General features: G+C 37.5%; 1 protein-coding gene across 1 annotated transcript in view; it reads left to right on the forward strand.

The window, feature by feature from the left end:
• ZC3H12D (zinc finger CCCH-type containing 12D) overlaps positions 1-10,851 on the forward strand; it is a 44,552-nt gene extending 33,701 nt beyond the window's left edge. The window contains exons 3-5 of the mRNA XM_053709111.1: positions 3,187-3,421; positions 8,332-8,438; positions 9,649-10,851. Coding sequence (XP_053565086.1) covers positions 3,187-3,421; positions 8,332-8,438; positions 9,649-10,688 — 1,382 coding nt within the window. The 3' untranslated portion in view covers positions 10,689-10,851. The remainder of the gene's footprint in view (positions 1-3,186; positions 3,422-8,331; positions 8,439-9,648) is intronic.
• Positions 10,852-22,625: the final 11,774 nt, after the last annotated feature.

Here is a 22,625-nt window from a genome sequence, read left to right on the forward strand (position 1 = left end):
CTTCAGACCGATTTTGGATCTAAAGATCTTAAACAAATTCCTCAAAGTTCCGTCGTTCAAGATGGAAACTATTCGTACCATCCTACCACTGATCCAGGAGGGTCAATATATGACTACAGTGGATCTAAAGGATGCTTATCTTCACATTCCGATACACAAAGATCATCATCGGTTTCTCAGGTTTGCCTTTCAAGACAGGCATTACCAGTTGTAGCTCTTCCCTTTGGATTAGCTACAGCCCTAAGAATCTTTACAAAGGTTCTAGGGTCGCTTTTGGCGGTTCTAAGGCCGCGGGGCATAGCAGTAGCCCCTTATATATACGACATCCTGATACAGCCGTCAAACTTCCAAATTGCCAAGTCTCATACGGACGTAGTACTGGCATTTCTGAGGTCGCATGGGTGGAAAGTGAGCGAGGAAAAGTGTTCTCTATCCCCACTCACAAGAGTTTCCTTTCTAGGGACTCTGATAGATTCTGTAGAAATGAAAATTTACCTTGACGGAGTCCAGGTTATCAAAGATTCTAAATTCCTGTCGGGTTCTTCATTCCATTCCGCGCCCTTTGGTGGCTCAGTGTATGGAAGTAATCGGCTTAATGGTAGCGGCAATGGACATAGTGCCGTTTGCATGCTTGCATCTCAGACCGCTGCAACTATGCAGGCTCAGTCAGTGGAGCGGGGATTACACAGATTTGGCCCCTCAACTGAATCTGGACCAAGAGACCAGGGATCTTCTTCCCTGGTGGCTATCTCGGGTCCATCTGTCCAAAGGTATGACCTTCGCAGGCCAGATTGGACTATTGTAACAACAAATGCCAGCCTTCTAGGTTGGGGTGCAGTCTGGAACTCCCTGAAGGCTCAGGGATCGTGGACTCAGGAAGAGTCTCTCCTTCCAATAAATATTCTGGAACTAAGAGCGATATTCAAGGCTCTTCAGGTTTGGCCTCAGTTAGCAACTCTGAGGTACATCAGATTTCAGTCGGTCAACATCACGACTGTAGCTTACATCAACCATCGAGGGGGAACAAGAAGTTCCCTAGAGATGTTAGAAGTTTCAAAAATAATTCACTGGGCAGAGATTCACTCTTGCCACCTATCAGCTATCCATATCCCAGGTGTAGAGCACTGGGAGGCGGATTTTCTAAGTCGTCAGACTTTTCATCCGGGAGAGTGGGAACTCCATCCGGAGGTATTTGCACAACTGATTCTCCGTTGGGGCAAACCAGAACTGGATCTCATGGCGTCTCGCCAGAACGCCAAGCTTCCGTGTTACGGATCCAGGTCCAGGGATCCCAAGGCGACACTGATAGATACTCTAGCAGCGCCCTGGTCTTTCAACTTGGCTTATGTGTTTCCACCGTTTCCTCTGCTCCCTCGACTGATTGCCAAGATCAAGCAGGAGAGAGCATCAGTGATTCTGATAGCACCTGCGTGGCCACGCAGGACCTGGTATGCAGATCTAGTGGACATGTCATCCTTTCCACCATAGTCTCTGCCTCTGAGACAGGACCTTCTACTTCAGGGTCCTTTCAACCATCCAAATCTAATTTCTCTGAGGCTGACTGCCTGGAGATTGAATGCTTGATTTTATCAAAGCGTGGCTTCTCCGAGTCAGTTATTGATACCTTAATACAGGCACGAAAGCCTGTCACCAGGAAAATTTACCATAAGGTATGGCGTAGATATCTTTATTGGTGTGAATCCAAGGGTTACTCATGGAGTAAGGTCAGGATTAATGGGATTTTATCTTTTCTCCAAGAAGGTTTGGAAAAAGGATTGTCAGCTAGTTTCTTAAAGGGACAGATTTTTGCTCTGTCTATTCTTTTGCACTAGCGTCTGGCAGATGTTCCAGACGTTCAGGCATTTTGTCAGGCTTTAGTTTGAATCAAGCCTGTGTTTAAACCTGTTGCTCCACCATGGAGCTTAAACTTGGTTCTTAAGGTTCTTCAAGGAGTTCCGTTTGAACCTCTTCATTCCATAGATATCAAACTTTTATCTTGGAAAGTTCTTTTTTTTTTTTTGGTAGCTATTTCCTCGGCTCGTAGAGTCTCTGAGTTATCTGCCTTACAATGTGATTCTCCTTATCTGATTTTTCATACGGATAAGGTAGTCCTGCGTACCAAACCTGGGTTCTTACCTAAGGTGGTATCTAACAAGAATATCAATCAAGAGATTGTGGTTCCATCCTTGTGTTACACAATCTGGACGTGGTCTGTGCTTTAAAGTTTTACTTACAAGCTACTAAAGATTTTCGTCAAACATCTGCTTTGTTTGTTGTCTACTCTGGACAGAGGAGAGGTCAAAAGGCTTTGGCAACCTCTTTTTCTTTTTGGCTAAGAAGCTTAATCCGCTTAGCCTATGAGACTGCTGGACAGCAGCCTCCTGAAAGGATTACAGCTCATTCCACTAGAGCTGTGGCTTCCACTTGGGCCTTTAAAAATGAGACTTCTGTTGAACAGATTTGCAAGGCGGCGACTTGGTCTTCGCTTCATACTTTTTCAAAATTTTACAAATTTGATACTTTTGCTTCTTCGGAGGCTATATTTGGGAGAAAGGTTTTACAGGCAGTGGTTCCTTCCATTTAAGTTCCTGCCTTGTCCCTCCCTTCATCCGTGTACTTTAGCTTTGGTATTGGTATCCCACAAGTAATGGATGATCCGTGGACTGGATACACCTTACAAGAGAAAACACAATTTATGCTTACCTGATAAATTTATTTCTCTTGTGGTGTATGCAGTCCACAGCCCGCCCTGTCATTTTAAGGCAGGTAATTTTTAAATTTAAACTACAGTAACTACTACACCCTATGGTTCCTCCTTTCTCGGCTTGTTTTCAGTCGAATGACTGGCTATGACAGTTAGGGGAGGAGCTATATTACAGCTCTGCTGTGGGTGTCCTCTTGCAACTTCCTGTTGGGAATGAGAATATCCCACAAGTAATGGATGATCCGTGGACTGGATACACCACAAGAGAAATACATTTATCAGGTAAGCATAAATTGTGTTTTCTAGAGATTGCAAGAAACGACAGCAAAATAAATATTGAAAGTGTATGTCAAATTTCTTTTACTATGTTTAATTAAATATTTTAATATAATCTCCATGTGTCCCTTTTGAAGACCATAGTAGACTAGGCATATTATGCATTATGATAAGTAAGTCACACTTCTTCCTATTTCCATTTCTAGATCAACATATTCTGGAAGACTTGGAGAAAAGAGCCATTTTAGTTTACACCCCATCTCGAACCACAAATGGCAAAAGAATTGTTTGCTATGATGACCGTTACATTGTTAAGTTGGCCTATGAAATGGATGGCATTATTGTATCCAATGATAACTATCGTGACTTACAGAGTGAAAATGCAGAGTGGAAGAAGTTAATTGAGGAAAGGCTGCTTATGTACTCTTTTGTAAATGACAGGTATGCTTCTTTAGGTCTACCTTTTTCTTTTTTTTCTTTTTCATTAACAATGCTCCTAACTGTTCTGCATATTGTGAGATTGTCATGTTTGAGAAGCTCTGTTCCCTTTTCCCTCCTATAGATGTGAACAAAAAAGAAAAAGTAGCATTCTCAAGCACTAACATTCTTTCAATATTAATTCCCATATCAGAACCTATCTCTGTGACCAAAATAGGGTAGGGAAATAAAACATAACCTTTAATTAACCACTTAAAATATTTGTGTATGTTAAAAACTACAAAAGTATAAGCACAACTCCAGGGAAATAGAAAGTCCAAAACAATACACCATAGAATAATTAATCAAGATAAGCACAACATGGATAAGCCTTTGGTGAAACACGCTTCAGGCATGTGAGCCCAACTCAAGGAGAGGTTTTTGTATTTTAATTGGAAGGAATAACCAACTAATTTTAAATAATTAACATATATAACCCATGTGAGCACAGGAAGATCGCCATCCCATATTTTATATACGAGTCACAGATGTTTATCTTTCTTAACTCATGGTTTCTGCATTAATGGGGATAATTATCCTTGTTGTGCTTGCCTTAATTGCTTAATCCAAGGTGTATTGATTTGGTATATCTAATTCCCTGGTAAATTGTGCTTCTACTGTTGTAGTTTTTAAGTGTTTTTAATATATATATAATTATTTTAAGTGTTTAATTAAAGTTTATTTTTTTTCTACCCTTTTTGGTCAGATAGTTTCTAATATGGGGATAAATATTGAAAGTATGTGAGTGCTTGAGGATGCAACTTTTCCATTTTTTCTTTGGTTGCATTCTAAGTTATTGTATTAGCATCCATCACTTACAACAATAGGGGACATATTGTTGGTTTTGTATACCCTAGGTAGGATTAGATATTTTTACCTTTTCAGCCTCCTATAGATGTCCCAGTTTCCAAAGTGAAACCAGGCAAATGTGATGCATTTTTAGTTAATCTAACTAAATGTAATTTCATGGTAAAACCACTAAACCATCAGAACTAAATGATTAAACACTGAAAGGTCCTCCATTATTTGCAAAGAGGTTATGAGGAATTAAATTATATATGTTGGGATAAGATACATATATATGGTACATGTATATTTAAATATACATATTTAGGCTGGAAAGATAGCTCATTGTGCTAATGCACTTTTACAGAGATCTGTTCAGTGTCCCTTTAACTAAAAATGTTATTAAAAAACAATTGGTGAAGTCCCCCCCCCCCCCCACCTTAAGCAGCTGCAATATAAAAAATATTATACCACCAGTATAAAAAGTTTAATTCAATATACCACCAGTATCAATTGTTTTGTAAAAAGTCCAAATAGAATGTCAGTTGATAGAAGTTCACATTAATGTTTACAGAAACACATACACCTTTTGGATTAATGTGTATCTTTCCAAGCTATTTTTCAAAATATAAATTTTCAAGTATGTATATCTTATGTATAAAAATCTTATAGTCCATTTCCAATCTGTCAGTATTACATATAGTAATGTGCTATTTCAGTCATAATAAATACTTTAGATATGTTGCCTCCCAGGGGTCAAGTAGGTCTGTCTATCTGGTTCGCTTCCTGCAGCAAGTCTACACACCACACCTTCTTCTCAAGACCTCCTCCGGTGTTCTCACCTGATGCGGTCTGGTCACGCGACCCAGCTAGCTCTCAGTTTTTTCACAGCATAATGTGCCATATAGCAACCAAATAGGATATATGTTCACCCAATGGTCTAGTGCAATTAACCTTATGTGGGGGCCAAAAAGAGTTTTTTTTAAAAAAAATCATAATATTTTATTGAGGTTTTAGTGGATGACAACAAATAACACATGAACTTTCGAATAGAAGCAGGTGTTCATGTCAATTACAGGTCAAAATAATAAAGTACATAAGTAAGTGAGCATACATTGGATATAACAATAAAAGAATATTAACCTGCCGAAAAGATACACAAAGTAACACATGGGCATTAACAATAAATGACAAAAATACAGTTGTACACATATAGCAGAAACCTACTTTTTTCCCCTGGATAATATACCTCTCAATACAAAGGGGATCACTCTTGGACCTGGCTAAGCTTGTGGTACAAAGTAGAGGTAAACTAGCATTTGTACTGGTCACTCTTGGACCTTAGTACAAGTATTTTAAAGAAATTGGCAACTGATATTACAGATAATATATGTAATATTTTGGATGATATGAGAAAATATAAAGTAATGATATAGATAAATGTTTAACTAAATAGCAAGAGAGTAATAAATGAGTGTAAAACAACTGGTGAGCAAGATAAAAACTTGACACTAATACTGTCTTGTATAATAAATATGGTGGGCTGTTGATTACTAGTGTACGGTGCTAGTAATGTGAACTCTTACCGGAGCGTAACATGAGACCACATTCAATTTGTTATTATAAAGCTATACTTTAGATATTGGAAATATGTATTTGATGAAGGATAATACTTTTGAAAGTTAAAGTCTACAGTGAACATGAATCCTTCTACACAGTACATGTCAAGAACAGAACTTCAAATTGCATTAGTTTAGGCGCATGTCAATAGCGCAAGAAAATACAAAGCAAACAGAACTATATATTTATTTAAAACCAAAGCCATCTGGAAGGAGATGGACCGCTCATTGAAAATACCTAAAAGCCTATGATGGTATATGTCTATTATTAATAACATGAAGTAATTGAAATATGGGAAGACATATAAATCAACTGTTATCCGTGTGAGGAAGCAGAATTAGTAAGACTCGTCCTTATAAGATATATATCACCATATCTTCATTAAGTATTACTAAACAGATATTTATGTATTAATATTCATAGCCAAAAGAACATGCCACCACATGTACATATATACGAACTAGAATCATATATTGATAAACATGAACTATGTGACTGATCTAAGCAACATCATACAAAGTCCATCTTACAAATATTCAGCTTGGAATTGCTGTTTAACTATCACCCTTTGTCCTATCCCACAGTCATCAAGCTGGAGTATGAATTGAGGGTAAATATGTGAGAGATTAGAATAGGGGGGACCCTCCAAGACCAAACGAAGAACCAACAGTACCAGTTCAGAAAGGACCGCAAGGGACTATGTAGTCCCCAGAATACATTTAAGGCAGTTGAAGATCAGCTTGTAAACATGGATATCAGGATGCCAAGGAAGCTCCAGGTCACCCCACCAGGAGTCGGCTGCCCTTCCCCCCGGGGTACTACAAGAGCATACCAAAGTCTCCCTCCAGTGAAAATAAGCTTGAGTGTAGTGAACTGACTTCCGAGCTCTGGAAGCATTTGTGTCAGCTTGAGAGCCTCCTTGTACATGCCAGGTCATCCTCTCAGACCTTAAGGGAGGTAGGCTATATTCTGACTGCAACTCTGTTTGGGCTGTGTATCTTTCACTGGGAACTATGTACTCCTCTTGTAAAGTTTGTTGCTTAGATAGTTGTTGGCCATTCTGTGGGGTAGGTATCTCTTCAGACCTCTCCGTAGCTGGTAGTAAGGCATTGTAGACCTGATCGCCATGTTGGAGAGTCTTAAGAAGATCTTCAAATTTTTGGCACATGTTAGACTCCAAATCATCTAGGAGGGTAATACTTCATGAAACACCTTTATTATGAGCAATTGTGCCAACAGTGCAAAGTTATCTCCCATTGTTGCAGGGAACATGGAAAGTTATCTGCCAGCAAGCGAGATGTATGTTCCAACACCAGTAATATGCTAAACTCCTTGAAGTGATCATAGATCTACATGTTCCATATAAAGTGCACCTTCTTGTTTGTTGGTAATATAGTACTGTCCAGCCACTAATAGTGTCAAGTTTAAATCACAGCAGGATGAAACTGCTTGAACCCAGATTACCAGGGGGGGTTGAGAATTGCAGTATGAGGCCTCCGTCATCAAATTCCAATGATCTGGATTAGACTCTCTGACTTAGAAAATGTAGGCTAATTTATCATTCGACTCAGTAACTCCTTTTGCATGAGCAGATATCAATTGGTAAGCAGGATGACATAATTGAAGGATGATAATCTGCGGATTATCTGAACTGTAGACAGAGCTTCTAATTTTTGCATCCTGACATGGATGCTGCCCAGATACGCCCCCCAAAATAACTTTAATCCAATGTGACTATGGCTATATATATATATTGCAAAGTTCCCAGCAGTAATCTGGTTTTTATTATCACTTTACTGTTGTGAACTTTGCAATACTAAATTGTGCAACACCAAGGTATCTTGCAAATATTGGGGGTATGTATCATGTGTGGATCTATACAGCTGTAATTTAAAAGTAGTCCCACTGTTTTGTTAATATGTTTATATGCATTTTTAAGCAATTACAAGTTCTGTCCATAAATATATTGAAATACTATTCTGTTGTGCCTGTCAAAACTGTGTGTTAATAGATGTTAAACTCATAATTTATAATGTCCCTGTAAATAGGGTGTGCATTAGACCTGATTCTGAGAAGACCCAAACTCCAACAAATAAGGAGCTGTACCACTTAATAACACAGTCAGTTTCCTTTCCCAAATATATGTCACTTCCATGCTACAGTGATTTCTATTTGTCTTAAAAAGCACAGCTGAGATGGCCAGGTGTGTGTTTTTCAAAAAAGCAAGTTGCTAATAAAGATCAGGGCCATAGGCCTGCATGTGTTACTTTGCTTTTTTTCAAGTTATTAACCTGTCAGTCAAAAAATAGAGGATGTAATGGAAATTATCGTATTACTTTGCACACACAGTCTGGGAAACTCAACACAATGTGATCTCCATTACTAAAGTAATCTGAAATAATTCTCTATGTGTTGTAGACAGTTGTCCTTTTCAGAAATGTAATCATTTAAAATATTTCTTATTATAGATTTATGCCTCCAGATGACCCATTAGGGCGTCAAGGTCCATCTCTGTATAATTTTCTACGGAAAACACCTTCTCCGTTTCATTCAGACAAAAGGCTTTGTCCATATGGTATGTTTTATTTTTTCTATAATGCATAGAATTTAATAGTACTATATAAAGATTCACAAAAAAAGGGAAATTGAGATAAAAATTAAACTTTCATGATTTAGACCTAGTGCACAATGAAATAAAATAAAAAAATACAATTTACTTCTGTTATCAAATGTACCCATGCCATGTATCTCACAAATGGCCTCTTTTATTAAACTCTTTGAATATATATTCTTATAAAAACCATTATCAAATTAGCATCACTACAATTTTATAAGAATCTTATACCGCAAACAACATGCGCTGTTATTACTTTGTAGGGTATTTCCTGTGGCCAATCAGAGGCTGCTCTAGGGGGAGAATTTGAAACTCATCTGAAAGTTATGAAATACAAAGACAATCCTAGGATATCTGCATTCTGCCCTCAGGTCTCAGTTCCTCTGGTGCAGGATTAAATGCCCAATTTACTGAGTGAAATTACAGGAATGGGAAACGAAAATTCTGATTGCAGATTGTAATGATTTTCCCTATGTTAATTAGACTTTTCTCAATTAAAGTTTCTGTTTAATCTCCCATTTACAATAAGTTTGAATATCAAAATGATTTCCTATTTTATTTAAAATTGTTAATTATGTCCTTGATATACTGAAAAAATAAAGGGATAGGAAGTCAAAATTAAACTTTTATGATTCAATAAGAGCGTGTAATTGTAACACAGTTTTAAATTGACTTCTACTTTTAAATTTATTTTGTACTCTTTGTATCCTTTGTTGAAAAAGAACATACTCTACGCTATTGGGAGCTAGGTGGTGATTTGGAGCTTAATACATTTGACTCTTTTTCATTTGCACACTAGATAGCTAGGTCCCAATAGAGCATTGGTGCTCAGGAGCTGACTTCAACCATGTGTTTAATCTCTTTATACAAGTTAAACACAATTATATACAAGCAGTTGTGAAATAATAAAATGCTCTAACATATTAGAGTTTTTTTCCCCTTTTACATTCCTTTAAAGAACTTTTTAATGAGCAAAATTGATTGAAAAACATTGCCTTAATTGAAACTTGTCTGAATTATCAATAATCTAAGCAAGCGTTTCTTTAAATTTTATTCAGTTTGTGTTTTTAGTTTCAAAAGTTATTTTTGAAATACACATGCTCTCCAATACTAAATAATACTTTTTATAATTATATTATATTAATCTAAAATGTAATGTTTTTCATTGAAGGGAAGAAATGCACTTATGGAATGAAGTGCAAATTTTACCACCCAGAAAGGCTAAATGATCCACATCTGTCGGTTGCTGATGAACTTAGAGCTAAAACAAACCAAGTTTCCACACAATCAGGAGTAGATAAGTTGTTAAAGAAGGGTCTTCATGACACATGTTATGCCGCATGCTCGGAGCCAAATGTTTGGAAGAGGCCAGAGCAGCTTCAGAGAATGAGAATTCCATCTCCGGGTTTCCAGATGAATCAGATGAAATTTCCTGAACAAAAGAGACAGCTGGGACATGATATGTATGAAAGGAACAACTGTAGCTACCAACATGGAGTGGTTGGCCACAACCTCCCAATGCAAAATCATACAAAATGCAGAGATTTAGAGGCAATTGAAAATTCCTTCTCAGGTATGTATGTTACAACAAAACCTTATCTGCACGAAGCCTCTGAGCAACTTAAGGGCAGAATGGCACAAGTACCATGCATATGTGATCAATCTAGGAATAATCACACATCAATTTCCATACCTCATACACATAGCTTGGATTGTGTCTGCATGAAGCAATGTTGCCTACAAAGAACTTTCATGTCAGACAGCTCTTCACACAACATGTATCAGCACAAAACAATGGAGCATTGCTGCTCTTTAAATCAATCTCAGGTACCACAGAATATTTTATTTCCAAATTCAAGCAAATTTGGCATGGTCATCCAGAGTCCAGTAACACCCACCATGTTGTACCAACATGATAAAGAATATATTTATAGTCAGCAAGTAGAAAAGTGGCTCAATCTTGGCCGCCTTCCTTATCAACAACCTTGTCACATAATGAAAAATGGCTGTTACCCTCTAAGCTTGGAAAATGGTAGGAACCACTCTAAGGATGTACAATACAAAATTCGAAAAGAAATTCACACTGCATTATGCGGTATTTTCTCTGTTGATGAGGTAAATAATGCTATGACTCTCTTACCCACCACTACTGACACCAGACTCATAATTGAACAGATTCAGAGATCTAGAAGTTCACAGGCATTGGGTTGAACTAAAAAAAAAATGAAAGGAAAACACAAAGAATATGATTGTGCTCACAACCACCAATTATTTGGCAGTTATTTACTGCATAATATTGGGCAACCACATATTGAATTAAAAATTCTGATATTCATGATTATTCCAAATAAATCTTGGATGTCATACCATGAATAGCCATAGATCGCTCACTGTTAATAATTTTATGGATTATTTATAGATGCTTTGTTATTTTTTGACTTTGCCAAATACTGATATGTTGATTTCATTATTGTTTATGTCTATGTGTTTAGGTGATTAGGTCCCTGTCATTGCGGATCATTTACCCTTTTTCTCACTATGTTATCAGAGGAAGGGCAGTAGCCTTGAAATTTTACTCTCCTTGTTGCTCCACTGCCTTTTCTATAATGCAATACATTTTATTTATTGGTGTGCCTACCAATTTTCTTTTGAGGAAAAATATGCGGCTCAAGCTTAGTGAAACTAAGTACATTCTTCCAATTGCGCCAGCAAAGTCACTTAAAAACAGGGTGGCTAAAAATCAATGATTTAAAAAAAATAAATGATTTTTTAAAATTTAAATTAGATTTTTTTTTAATTTAAATCTTTTTTTTTAAATAAAATGCTTTTTGAAGAAGAATCTATGTAACAATTGTTTATATTTAAGATACATTCTAATCCAAATGTTATTCATCCTGAAATATAGATTTGTTTTTAATTATATAGCAAAATACTGTATATTCATGGATGTAATGTTTTGTATGTGTGTAAATTAATTCCATTAATCCATTCACAATGTCATGCTCACCCAAAAAAAGGTTTCTGTCAGATTGATTTGGACAATTTTTCTATCTTGAAGATATTATCACATACTATTGGTTTTGTAGTTCTCAAAACTGTGAATTTGTGTCTGTAGCAATAACATGCACCTTCTTCACAGCAAAATGTTATACATTTGACATACAGGGTTGATAAATAAACCTTAAAGGGATATAATCATGAAATATAACTTTTGGGATTCAGATTTCAGACTTACTTCTATTATCAGATTTGCTTCATTCTCTTGGAATCCTTTGTTGAAGGAGAACAATGCTCTACTGGGGCTTTGCTGAATACATTGTGTAAGACAGTGACAAGCAGCTATCTCACAGTAGTGCACAGTAGGCTTTTCAACAATGGATATCAAGAGAACAAAGCAAATTAGATAATAGAAGTCAATTGGAAAATTGTTAAAAATTGCATGTTCTAAAGATCGTGAAATTGTAAAAAATTGCATGTTTTTTCTGAATAGTCAAAGTTTAATTTTGACTTTATTTTTCCTTTAATTCCATTGCCCCCCTGCAAATCTACTGTATGTACACAGAATTAACCCATACTAAGTTTTAAGAAGCTCACTGAATAGAAGATTTTTTGGAGTGGAATAGATCTGCACAAGGACCTAAGTGTGAGGAGGGAGGGGCAAGCATTAAAAATGAAAAATAATGTTATTGTTTTAGTTAAATTAAACTATTTCAGTTGTTTTTATTAAAGTAATTATTATTGTTCTCTTTCTAATAAAGTACAGGTGAAAAGTTGATCAAATATGAATGATTAACCAATTAAACTGGAGATAGTTCACCTCTGAATAATTTCAGTCATTTCAATGGATTTATCTATGCATATCTAATGATATATAACCAAATCAGTAATGGTCTGATATAACTGGAAAAAATAATCCGAAAACATATTATTCTAAAAATTAAAACTGATTTAAATCAATCTCATTGACTAATGATCTAAATAGTGATCTAAATCATGATTTAAATCAATTTGATTTAAATCAAGTTCACCCTGCTTAAAACTCAGAAGAACTGATTAGTAATCATACTAGTTAGTCACAATATCCCATATCATTGGTCCCTAGCAAACTAAAGTCATCAAGATGCAGCCAATCAAAGAGTGCAAAATAAGTTTCTGGAATGAGATCCAGCAAACATTTACAAACCAAACAACTTTAACTTTTTACTTTATTGTAACTGTACAATACATGCAATACTTATTCTGTTTTTGGTTTCTATGTTTGCATTATGTAAAACACTTATCTCCATATCATCTTTCAAATGATTGGTAGATATAGGGCCCCATTGTCCTAAGTAAGGAATCAGACAAATTTAAATACTTTAAAGATATTTATTTTATGCATTAAAACCTGTGTTTCATTTCTTAGTAAATATATTTTTTATCTATATTACATATTCAAGTATTTTTTATTGAAATGTCTTTTTCCTTTATATGTTAGTTCGTTATCAGAGATCTAGCACTTTCAAACAGAGAAAGCCTTTTGACAATTCACATCCTATTGAAATAAAAGATATTTATCAGGGCATACAACTGTAGTCTTATGTTTGCGTCTTTGTGTTATTTATTTATTTTTTGGCACACAACCTATCTCCAGTATTGGAGAATGTAGTACACTCTGCCTTCATATTGGTTCACCTCCCAATCTAGCCCTCTTGTGGTACTGCAGCAGGAGAGGCGGGGCCATGATTGTGCAGTGAACATGATGAGGCGTGATGTAGGCAGGGTCAGGCGGAGTCAGAACATGCCATGGACGGACATTCCATGGCAGTCCCTGGAAACCAGGACACTGACTGGGGAAGCTGTGGGGCGAATAGAGAGCAGATCTTCCTACCCCTGATAATCTTTAAAGATATGGGATGGTTGGGAGGTCTGTATTAGGGGCAGGTTGATTGTACTTGAGGCATAAAAAAAAACAGAGCTCTCTTTTCAAAGACACATTCTTGTGCATTTATGTATTTATGTAGATTGCAAAATGCTTCTAAAACTGTGATTTTTACATTCCATTTTTATGTCTCAAAAGCAGGAATACGGAACGTTTTCATATTGATTTAAACTGTTATTATATATATATATATATATATATATATATATATATATATATTGGTATAAGTATTGCTTCCCCAATTACTATAAGATAATAGCAGAAATTAAAATGAATCACATTTCCTTCTAATGGCAGTGAGGGTTCCCGAAAACATTCATAACCTATGGGAAATACTTCACCTGGCCACTAGGAGGAGGCAAAGACACCCCAAACACAACATTGAAATATCCCTCCAACGTCCCCTACCTCAGTAATTCTTTGCCTCGTCCACAGGAGGTAGGCAAAGATGTTGCTCTGCTGAAATCTGGATTGTATTGCTCCAAATGGATTGTGTATAACCATATATTTCCCCTGTCTAAACCTCCCTCATGATTTTACGACACCCCTCCTCCCCCTGCTTTCAGACCTATGTAACACTTTCTGTCTTTTTAGCCATCCTATGTTTTAAAATATAATCAGTAAATTCAATCAAATTGGTCAGTATTTCTTTAGACTTGAAAAAGGAAGACATTCTTCTGAAAGCTTGTCATCTTATAAATGTATAGTTAGTCCAATAAAAAAGTATCATTGCTCAGTGCAATACTCTTGTTATTTTGATATCTAAATCTCTGGACTAACACGGCTACTCCAATCGATATATATATATATACATACACAAACATGGAAGGGGACTGCACTCTCAGACCGAACCGATTACACATCCCATGACCCTGCAACATGCACAGCCCTGGGTGCACAATAGCACTCTCAGGAAGCTACACTGTCCCCAGAATCACAGGCAGTTAAGCCCAGGCAGGTCTGGGTGCAAGGCCCATAGGGGAAATTACTAAACAAATTAATACAGCACACAGAGAAAGTCCAGCACTCACTTACAAGCTCTCCTCAGCTTAGATTAAAAGCAAAAATGGAAGAGTTAGTTACCACATCTGGCCAAATGGGATAAGCCCAGGTACCACGTCAAGGTCTCTTCCAAAACCTAAATCCCTAAACAGCCACACAATGCAAGCTCTCAATCCAACAAACTGGGAACAAGTGAAGGGTGCACAGGCTTATGTAATCACCCTAGACATATACAAAACACGGAAGGTGACTGCACTCTAAGACCGGACCGGGTACACATCTCATGACCCTGCAACATGCACAGCCCTGGGTGCACAATAGCACTCTCAGGAAGCTGCACTGCCCCCAGAGTCACAGGCAGTTTACCCCAGACAGGTCTGGGTGCAAGGCCCATAGGGAAAATGACAAAACAAATTAATACAGCACACAGAGAAAGTCCAGCACTCACTTACAAGCTCTCAGCTAAGATTAAAAGCAAAAATGGAAGAGTTAGTTACCGCATCTGGCCAAAGGGGATAAGCCCAGGTACCATGTCAAGGTCTCTTCCAAAACCTGAGTCCCTAAACAGCCACACAATGCCAGCTCTCAATCCAACAAACTGGGAACAAGTGAAGGGTGCACAGGTTTAGGTAATCACCCTAGACATTTACAAAACACGGAAAGGGACTGCACTCTCAGACCGGACCGGGTACACATCCCATGACCCTGCAACATGCACAGCCCTGGGTGCACAATAGCACTCTCAGGAAGCTGCAATGTCCCCATAGTCACACTGAGGTGGCCTTATCAGCAGGGGTCAAGTCCTACAAAAAAAAAGTGTGGAAACTTACCACAACTTCCACCCTCCCTCACAAAGAATATTGTTTTATATATATATATATATATACAGTATATATACAGTGGGGCAAAAAAGGATTTAGTCAGCCACCAATTGTGCAAGTTCTCCCACTTAAGAAGATGAGAGAGGCCTGTAATTTTCATCATAGGTATACCTCAACTATGAGAGACAAAATGTGGAAACAAATCCAGACAATCACATTGTCTGATTTGGAAAGAATTTATTTGCAAATTATGGTGGAAAATAAGTATTTGGTCAATATCAAAAGTTCATCTCAATATATATATCCTTTGTTGGCAATGACAGAGGTCAAACGTTTTCTGTAAGTCTTCACAAGGTTGTCACACACTGTTTCTGGTATGTTGGCCCATTCCTGCATGCAGATCTCCTCTAGAGCAGTGATGTTTTGGGGCTGTCGCTGGACAACACGGACTTTCAACTCCCTTCAAAGGTTTTCTATGGGGTTGAGATCTGGAGACTGGCTAGGCCACTCCAGGACCTTGAAATGCTTCTTATGAAGCCACTCCTTCGTTGCCCGGGTGGTGTGTTTGGGATCATTGTCATGCTGAAAGACCCAGCCATGTTTCATCTTCAATGCCCTTGCTGATGGAAGGAGGTTTGCGCTCAAAATCTCACAATACATGGCCCCATTCATTCTTTAATGTACATGGATCAGTCGTCCTGTTCTCTTTGCAGAGAAACAGCCCCAAAGCATGATGTTGCCACCCCCATGCTTCACAGTAGGTATGGTGTTCTTTGGTTGCAACTCAGCATTCTCTCTCCTCCAAACACGACGAGTTGTGTTTCTACTAAACAGTTATACTTTGGTTTCATCTGACCATATGACATTCTCCCAGTCCGCTTCTGGATCATCCAAATGCTCTCTAGCATACTTCAAACGGGCCTGGACATGTACTGGCTTAAGCAGGGGGACACCTCTGGCACTGCAGGATTTGAGTCCCTGGCGGTGTAGTGTGTTACTGATGGTAGCCTTCGTTACGTTGGTCCCAGCTCTCTGCAGGTCATTCACTAGGTCCCCCCGTGTGGTTCTTGGACATTTGCTCACCGTTCTTGTGATCATTTTTACCCCACGGGGTGAGATCTTGCGTGGAGTCCCAGATCGAGGGAGATTATCAGTGGTCTTGTATGTCTTCCATTTTCTAATTATTGCTGCCATAGTTGATTTCTTCACACCAAGCTGCTTGCCTATTGCAGATTCAGTCTTCCCAGCCTGGTGCAGGTCTACAATTTTGTTTCTGGTGTCCTTCAACAGCTCTTTGGTCTTCATTATAGTGGAGTTTGGAGTGTGACTGTTTGAGGTTGTGGACAGGTGTCTTTTATACTGATAACAAGTTCAAACAGGGGCCACTAATACAGGTAATGAGTGGAGGACAGAGAAGCCTCTTAAAGAAGAAAATACAGGTCTGTGAGAGCCAGAAATCTTGCTTGTTTGTAGGTGACCAAATACTTATTTTCCACCATAATATGCAAATAAATTCTTTCCAAATCAGACAATGTGATTGTCTGTATTTGTTTCCACATTTTGTCTCTCATAGTTGAGGCATACCTATGATGAAAATTACAGGCCTCTCTCATCTTCTTAAGTGGGAGAACTTGCACAATAGGTGGCTGACAAAATACTTTTTTGCCCCTCTGTATATAGTATATATATATATTTATATACACACACTATACACACACTGTATTTATATTTGTATATATATATGACTTTGGCTAATAAAAGCAAATGGTGCAGAGTCTTACCCGCTTAAGGTGCAATTGTTCTATTTCTGCTGAGGGGAGCTAAATAACCCCAGAGCAAGCCATACAGAAATGTAAGCACCATGTGTAATAAAAGATAATAAAGATAATATTCATAACAGGGGTGATAACACAGTAGGACTGCTGACAGTCTTAAATTTAGTGTATTTTAGGAAATGTTACTGCCCATTACTAAAGGATCTCACTATCCCTCTAACCAGACTGTGGTCCAGCTCCTCCCACCAGCAGCAGCAGTGTTTATTGAAGTGTTTCTGTTCTCTGTCCAGAGGGAACTCTGTTCCCGTCCGACTTGACCCCTGCTTATCAGCATGAAAAGTGTGTGCTGATACGGTTTTATTTTATGAAAAATACGAGTATCTGGTGGTTTATGGCCCCTTTTAAGTGTCTACCATTTTTGGCTATCTACATAGGTGTAGTGCTGTGGCTCTCTTTTTTTCTAGTACTTATATATGGCAGAAGATTCTCCATATTCTTTTCCTTAACAGCACCTAGGCGTATACTGTATTTTTTTAAATTTATATGGTAAATGCTCCTAGCAGGGGATTTATTAATTCCCCATACTTGTGTATTACATTACAATGCCCATGTAGCTTGGTGGTCTTGCAAACAAGAGGTTTGGGTTCAGCTACGGCTTTTCCCTCTTGCACATCCTTCAGGGCTTAAAGTGACACTCAGGTTCAGATGGGGCAGGCAGTCATAGACAACTTTCCTATTTACTTCATTGTGTGCAGTTTTGTTGTATCTGCATTTTGGGTCTGCAGTTCCTACTGAGTATGTGCAGAAGTTTGCAGCATATCTGCTGCTCATTTGAAGTTCAGACTAGTATATTGAATTGTCTTGTTGTTGTGTATTGGTTGATTATACTAATCTACCCAACTCAGAGCTCTGCTTAGCAATCTCACTCTAAATCTGACATTGTCATTACATTGTTAATGCAATGTATTTACTGGTCCTTTCAACATAATTTTTCTTATATGATAAAGGGGCATATCTGGTGATAACCAGTCTTAAGTACTTAAATCTTGTATAGGATATAATCTCAGGGTTTAGAGTATCCTCTCCTTGGTGCATTATTATATTGCATATGTCTGTACAACAATATGTTTTTTTTTTCTGAATTATGATTTATTTGTATCTAACTCAGTAGTTAGCTCTACAATCAAATGTCAGAGCTATGACTTTATATTTTGTATTAATGTAATTTTTAGTACTTTGCACAAAGTTCAGTTTTTCCCCCTGTTACGTGTACTTTGCTGGCATCTAGTGGCCATTGTGAATACAACTGCTTGGGAATATTGTATTTTTGTCATATTCAGGGGCCTGTGAGAACTGTTAATTTTTTCACCTTTTTAGTGTTGCCAGAGTCAGATAACCAATGCTCTCTCCTTGATTTCCTTAAAGGGACACTGAACCCAATTTTTTTCTTTTGTGATTCGGATAGAGCATGCAATTTTAAGCAACTTTCTAATTTACACCTATCATCAATTTTTCTTTGTTCTCTTGCTTTCTTTATTTGAAAAAGAAGGCATCTAAGCTATTTTTTTGTTCAGAACCATGGAAAGCACTTGTTTATTGGTGAGTGAATTTATCCACCAATCAGCAAGAACAACCCAGTTTGTTCACCAAAAATGGGCCGGCATCTAAACTTACATTCTTACATTTCAAATAAAGATACCAAGAGAATGAAGACAATTTGATAATAGGAGTCAATTAGAAATTTGCTTAAAATTGCACGCTCTATAGATAGGGAAGATAGGGAGGCTCCTCTCTATAAATTGCAAGGTCTCTAAGTATCTTCCCCTTATGGGGAATCCACTATTCCAAGCTGGGCTGGACTCCGCAATTTTTAAGAACTGTCAATCAGTAGGGCTGAACAGGATTACACAATTTATCGATGGAGAGAAAAAATGTATCAAAACATTTGAAGAAATTAAAAATAGCTTTAACCTCCCTAATAGGGAGTTCTTTGCTTATTTGCAAGTAAGGAATTACGCATTAGAGCTAATGAAGGAGGCAAAGTGGCAATGGGAACTAGGAGGTCTAGAGGAATGGCTCATGTTAGTTAAGAAGAGTCGTATGTCCATTTCTCACTGTTGTTATCTTTTAGGAGCTGGAGAAGGGAGACATATCCTCGAGAAAATTGCTCAAGATTTGAGCTTAACTTTGGCTCAGGAAAATATTGATTATAAACTCGTACAAAAATCCATACATAAAGTGGCCCAGGCCACCCTCTCAGCAACATGGAGAGAGGCACACCTTAAGTTATTACATAAATTTCACTACACTCCGGAAAAAGGTCATTAGCTCCACAATATGAATTTTCATAAATGCCCTAAATACTCCTTGGTTGCAGCAGATCTCATACATATGTTGTTTAGTTGCCCGTTGATTAGGCAATTTTGGCGCAATCTAGAATTCTGGATCAATACTTCCCTTAAGATTTCCCCTCTGGAGCTGTCGGTAAGTTTGATTATGTTTTGTTTTGATAACCAGAAAGAACAACAATTAAATGAAAAGATAATAATTGTCTCTAATCTGGCAGCTAGGTACTTAATATTTAAAAAATGGAAGACTAGAGAAATACCTAGTGTGGCAGAAATAAAAAACTATCTAAAAAAACAATGCATCCTAGAACGGCGAGACACTAATATAAACAATGAGCCTGACATTAGAACATTTTTTTGGTAAGTGGGCATCATTTATCAAGTCTCTCCCGATCACAGAGATAGACTACATTATATTTCCCTTTCAGAATACAGAGTTGGTACTATTAGGGATATGGTAACCAGAAATGATCCGTAGGAGTGACTGGGGGAGAGGAAGAGAGGGGAAAACTTCTCCCTTTTTTTTTTCCCCCTTCTTTTTTGTGTTCCTTCCTAGGGTGGTTTTGGAACTTATAATGCTTCAGCAATATATATCTGATATTAGAAGATTTAATGGAAATTGCTGTGAGTTAGATCACGCTAATATTTTTACTTTTTTGCTCTTTTTGTTGTTTTTTGAAGGTCTAATAGTTATGATCTTAAGTGCATTAGTAATATAACAATGCTGATATAATTTTGACTAATAATTGATTCGTCTGTATGTTGATCTTAAAGTATATTAATAATACAACAATGTGGACATAATTTGTGATTATCATTTGTTGGTGGAAGTTGTGTCTTGTAGGACATAAATAATATGTTGGAATTCTTATTTTTGAATGTATATATATGCTGAAACAATAAAAAAAATTGTAAAAAATTGCACGCTCTATCTGAATCACAAAAGAGAAAATTTGGGTTCAGTGTCCCTTTAATGAAGGAGACTTCTCTGCTGAAGAGAATAATTATATCTGGCTTATTAGCATTTTCAGGTGCTTCTTGTACTTATATCTGTGGTGGAATATATATACATATATAGGTTTTGTTTACCTGACTTACTGCACTTACGAACAGAAATATGAATGGATTAATTTTCTTTATTCCTGAGAAAACTATTATTTGAGATGAGAACTTAAACATTGCAAATGTGAAATTCTCTCATTCTGCAGTACAAAAAATAACTTTCTAGGTATTCCTGGGAGATCTGCAGTATTTTTTTATGTCGTGGCCATGTCGACCCTTTGTTGTGGCGTTCCCATTTTTTCTTCTTCTCTATACGCAGCCCTTTTGGTCTACTATTTATCTCCACTTAACTGGTAGCTATCAGGGTACTATGTTACTCAATGTTAGTGACATACCAACTCTATCAGTGTTTTAGTCATTCTTACTCTTTATTGGAAAAATTAGAATGTTTATCTATAATATCAGAGACTCCTTTTCCCTGTATCTGGTTTAATATTTGTACCAGTACTTTAATATTCTGTCTTATTTCATAAATAAGCATTCTTGTAGTTTAATAGCCTTACTCAGCGTTTACATGCATTTTTATTCGGAATCCAATAAGTGTTGATTACAAATGCTTACTCATTTTATGAATATATGGTGAGTTTTGGCTTTACATATACCTAATCTCTGATGAGGACATCATGATATTTGTGATGTAATAGCATTTTGCATGTTTAGTCGCACTTATTCTGATACAAAGTATATTTAGTTCCGAGATCTATTGGCATCTCAACTGCTTAACCACTCTTTGTTTGTGGTAGAGAATAAATGCATAGTTTTTCCTCTATGAGATTTCCTACTATTTTTCATGTGATCAGTCTTCCGGTGACTCTGTAATAGGCTCTGGGTTAACCCTTGGGAGACCAGAGTTTTATGTTCTGTTGTGAGCAGCCTTAAAGAGGCTTACCCATGCTTTTTTCTTCAAATGAAAATACTTTCTATGGTGCTTTTTTAGCCTTGGGAAGGCTTTGCTGTTCTTTTTTTGGTGGAAAGAATGTTAGTTTTTCTGAGTAGATTGTCTCCCCACTCAGGGGTATGATCCCTACTCTAGGAGGTGTTCTGTGAGGTCAGCCTAGGTGTGGTTGTCAAGAGATAGGCCTTGGCTTTCTGTTTCCTTGTCAATTTCTGAGGTTTGGGTTGAAAGACACTCAGTCAGAGCTAGTGGCTGCTCTGGCGGTCCCCTGGTATTTATCTCTAGTGTTCTGTTCCCTCTCTTCATGCTGCTGCCTCAGTGGTATCTCAGCTCAATATAGAGAGACTTGTCTCCATTCTTCTGGTTTCTGAGCATCCTCTCAGGCTTTGGTATGAGTAGTGATTTACCCTTTCTAGGCAATTATGTCCAAGGCAATAGGTTTCATTCCCAGATGGTAACATTGTGACCTAATAGGTCAAACTGTTTACAGACCTAAAGAAAATGTCATCAGTTCCTTTGTGGGCTTCTTGGTTGTAGAGCCGTGGTTAACCTGTCTGCTTTGCTAGCAGAAGGCGGAGAGTTTAACGGTTGGCTCTGGGGCTGGACCTTCTAGTGAAAGGTCTTTTCTTCTATCAACCTCGGTACTTTGAGAATGTTTGCTGGAGGTTGATCGGCTAGTCTTTGTCTCAGAGGGGTTCTCTGAGAAGGTGACCAATTCTCCCTTCTTGGATGCAAGTCTGTTCCTCGTTGTATTTATCTTATGGTCTGTACTTATGGAATTTCTTGCCTTGGTTGAGTATTCTACGTATCCTGCAGTTATTTCAGGATGATCTGGAGAAGTGCTTGTCGACTTTCTCGTTCTGCCAGCTACTCTGGTGTTGTTTAGGTTATTGCTAGGTTTAGTCCTATTTCCATCCTGTTTCTCCTCTATGGAGCCTTATCTGTGTTTTGAAACTATGCATCTGTTGATATCAAGTTGTTTACTTGGGATGTTATCCTTATTAACTATTTCTCTCTTTTCGGAGTGACTAATTTATCTGAGTCAAATCTGTCCTTTTTCTTTATCTTTTTTTTAAATAAAGATTGTTTCATAATTTGGAGGTGGTTAGAGCGTTATCGTTCTTCCTTTTCTTGCTTCTTAGGATAGAAGGCCTCAGTTGTTTCTCTTATCTTCTGGCTTTGAATCTTAATTGCATGGCTTCTCAGGAATGGTCCAGCAACTTCTATCTTGAATTTGACTAATTTTGCCTGTGCGGTACCTTTTTCTTGAACCTTCTCGAATGAAGTCTCTGTTGTACAGATTCTTAGGTCTGCTACATGTTTC

The sequence above is a fragment of the Bombina bombina genome, chromosome 4 (assembly GCF_027579735.1).
Source record: "Bombina bombina isolate aBomBom1 chromosome 4, aBomBom1.pri, whole genome shotgun sequence".
NCBI lineage: Eukaryota > Metazoa > Chordata > Amphibia > Anura > Bombinatoridae > Bombina > Bombina bombina.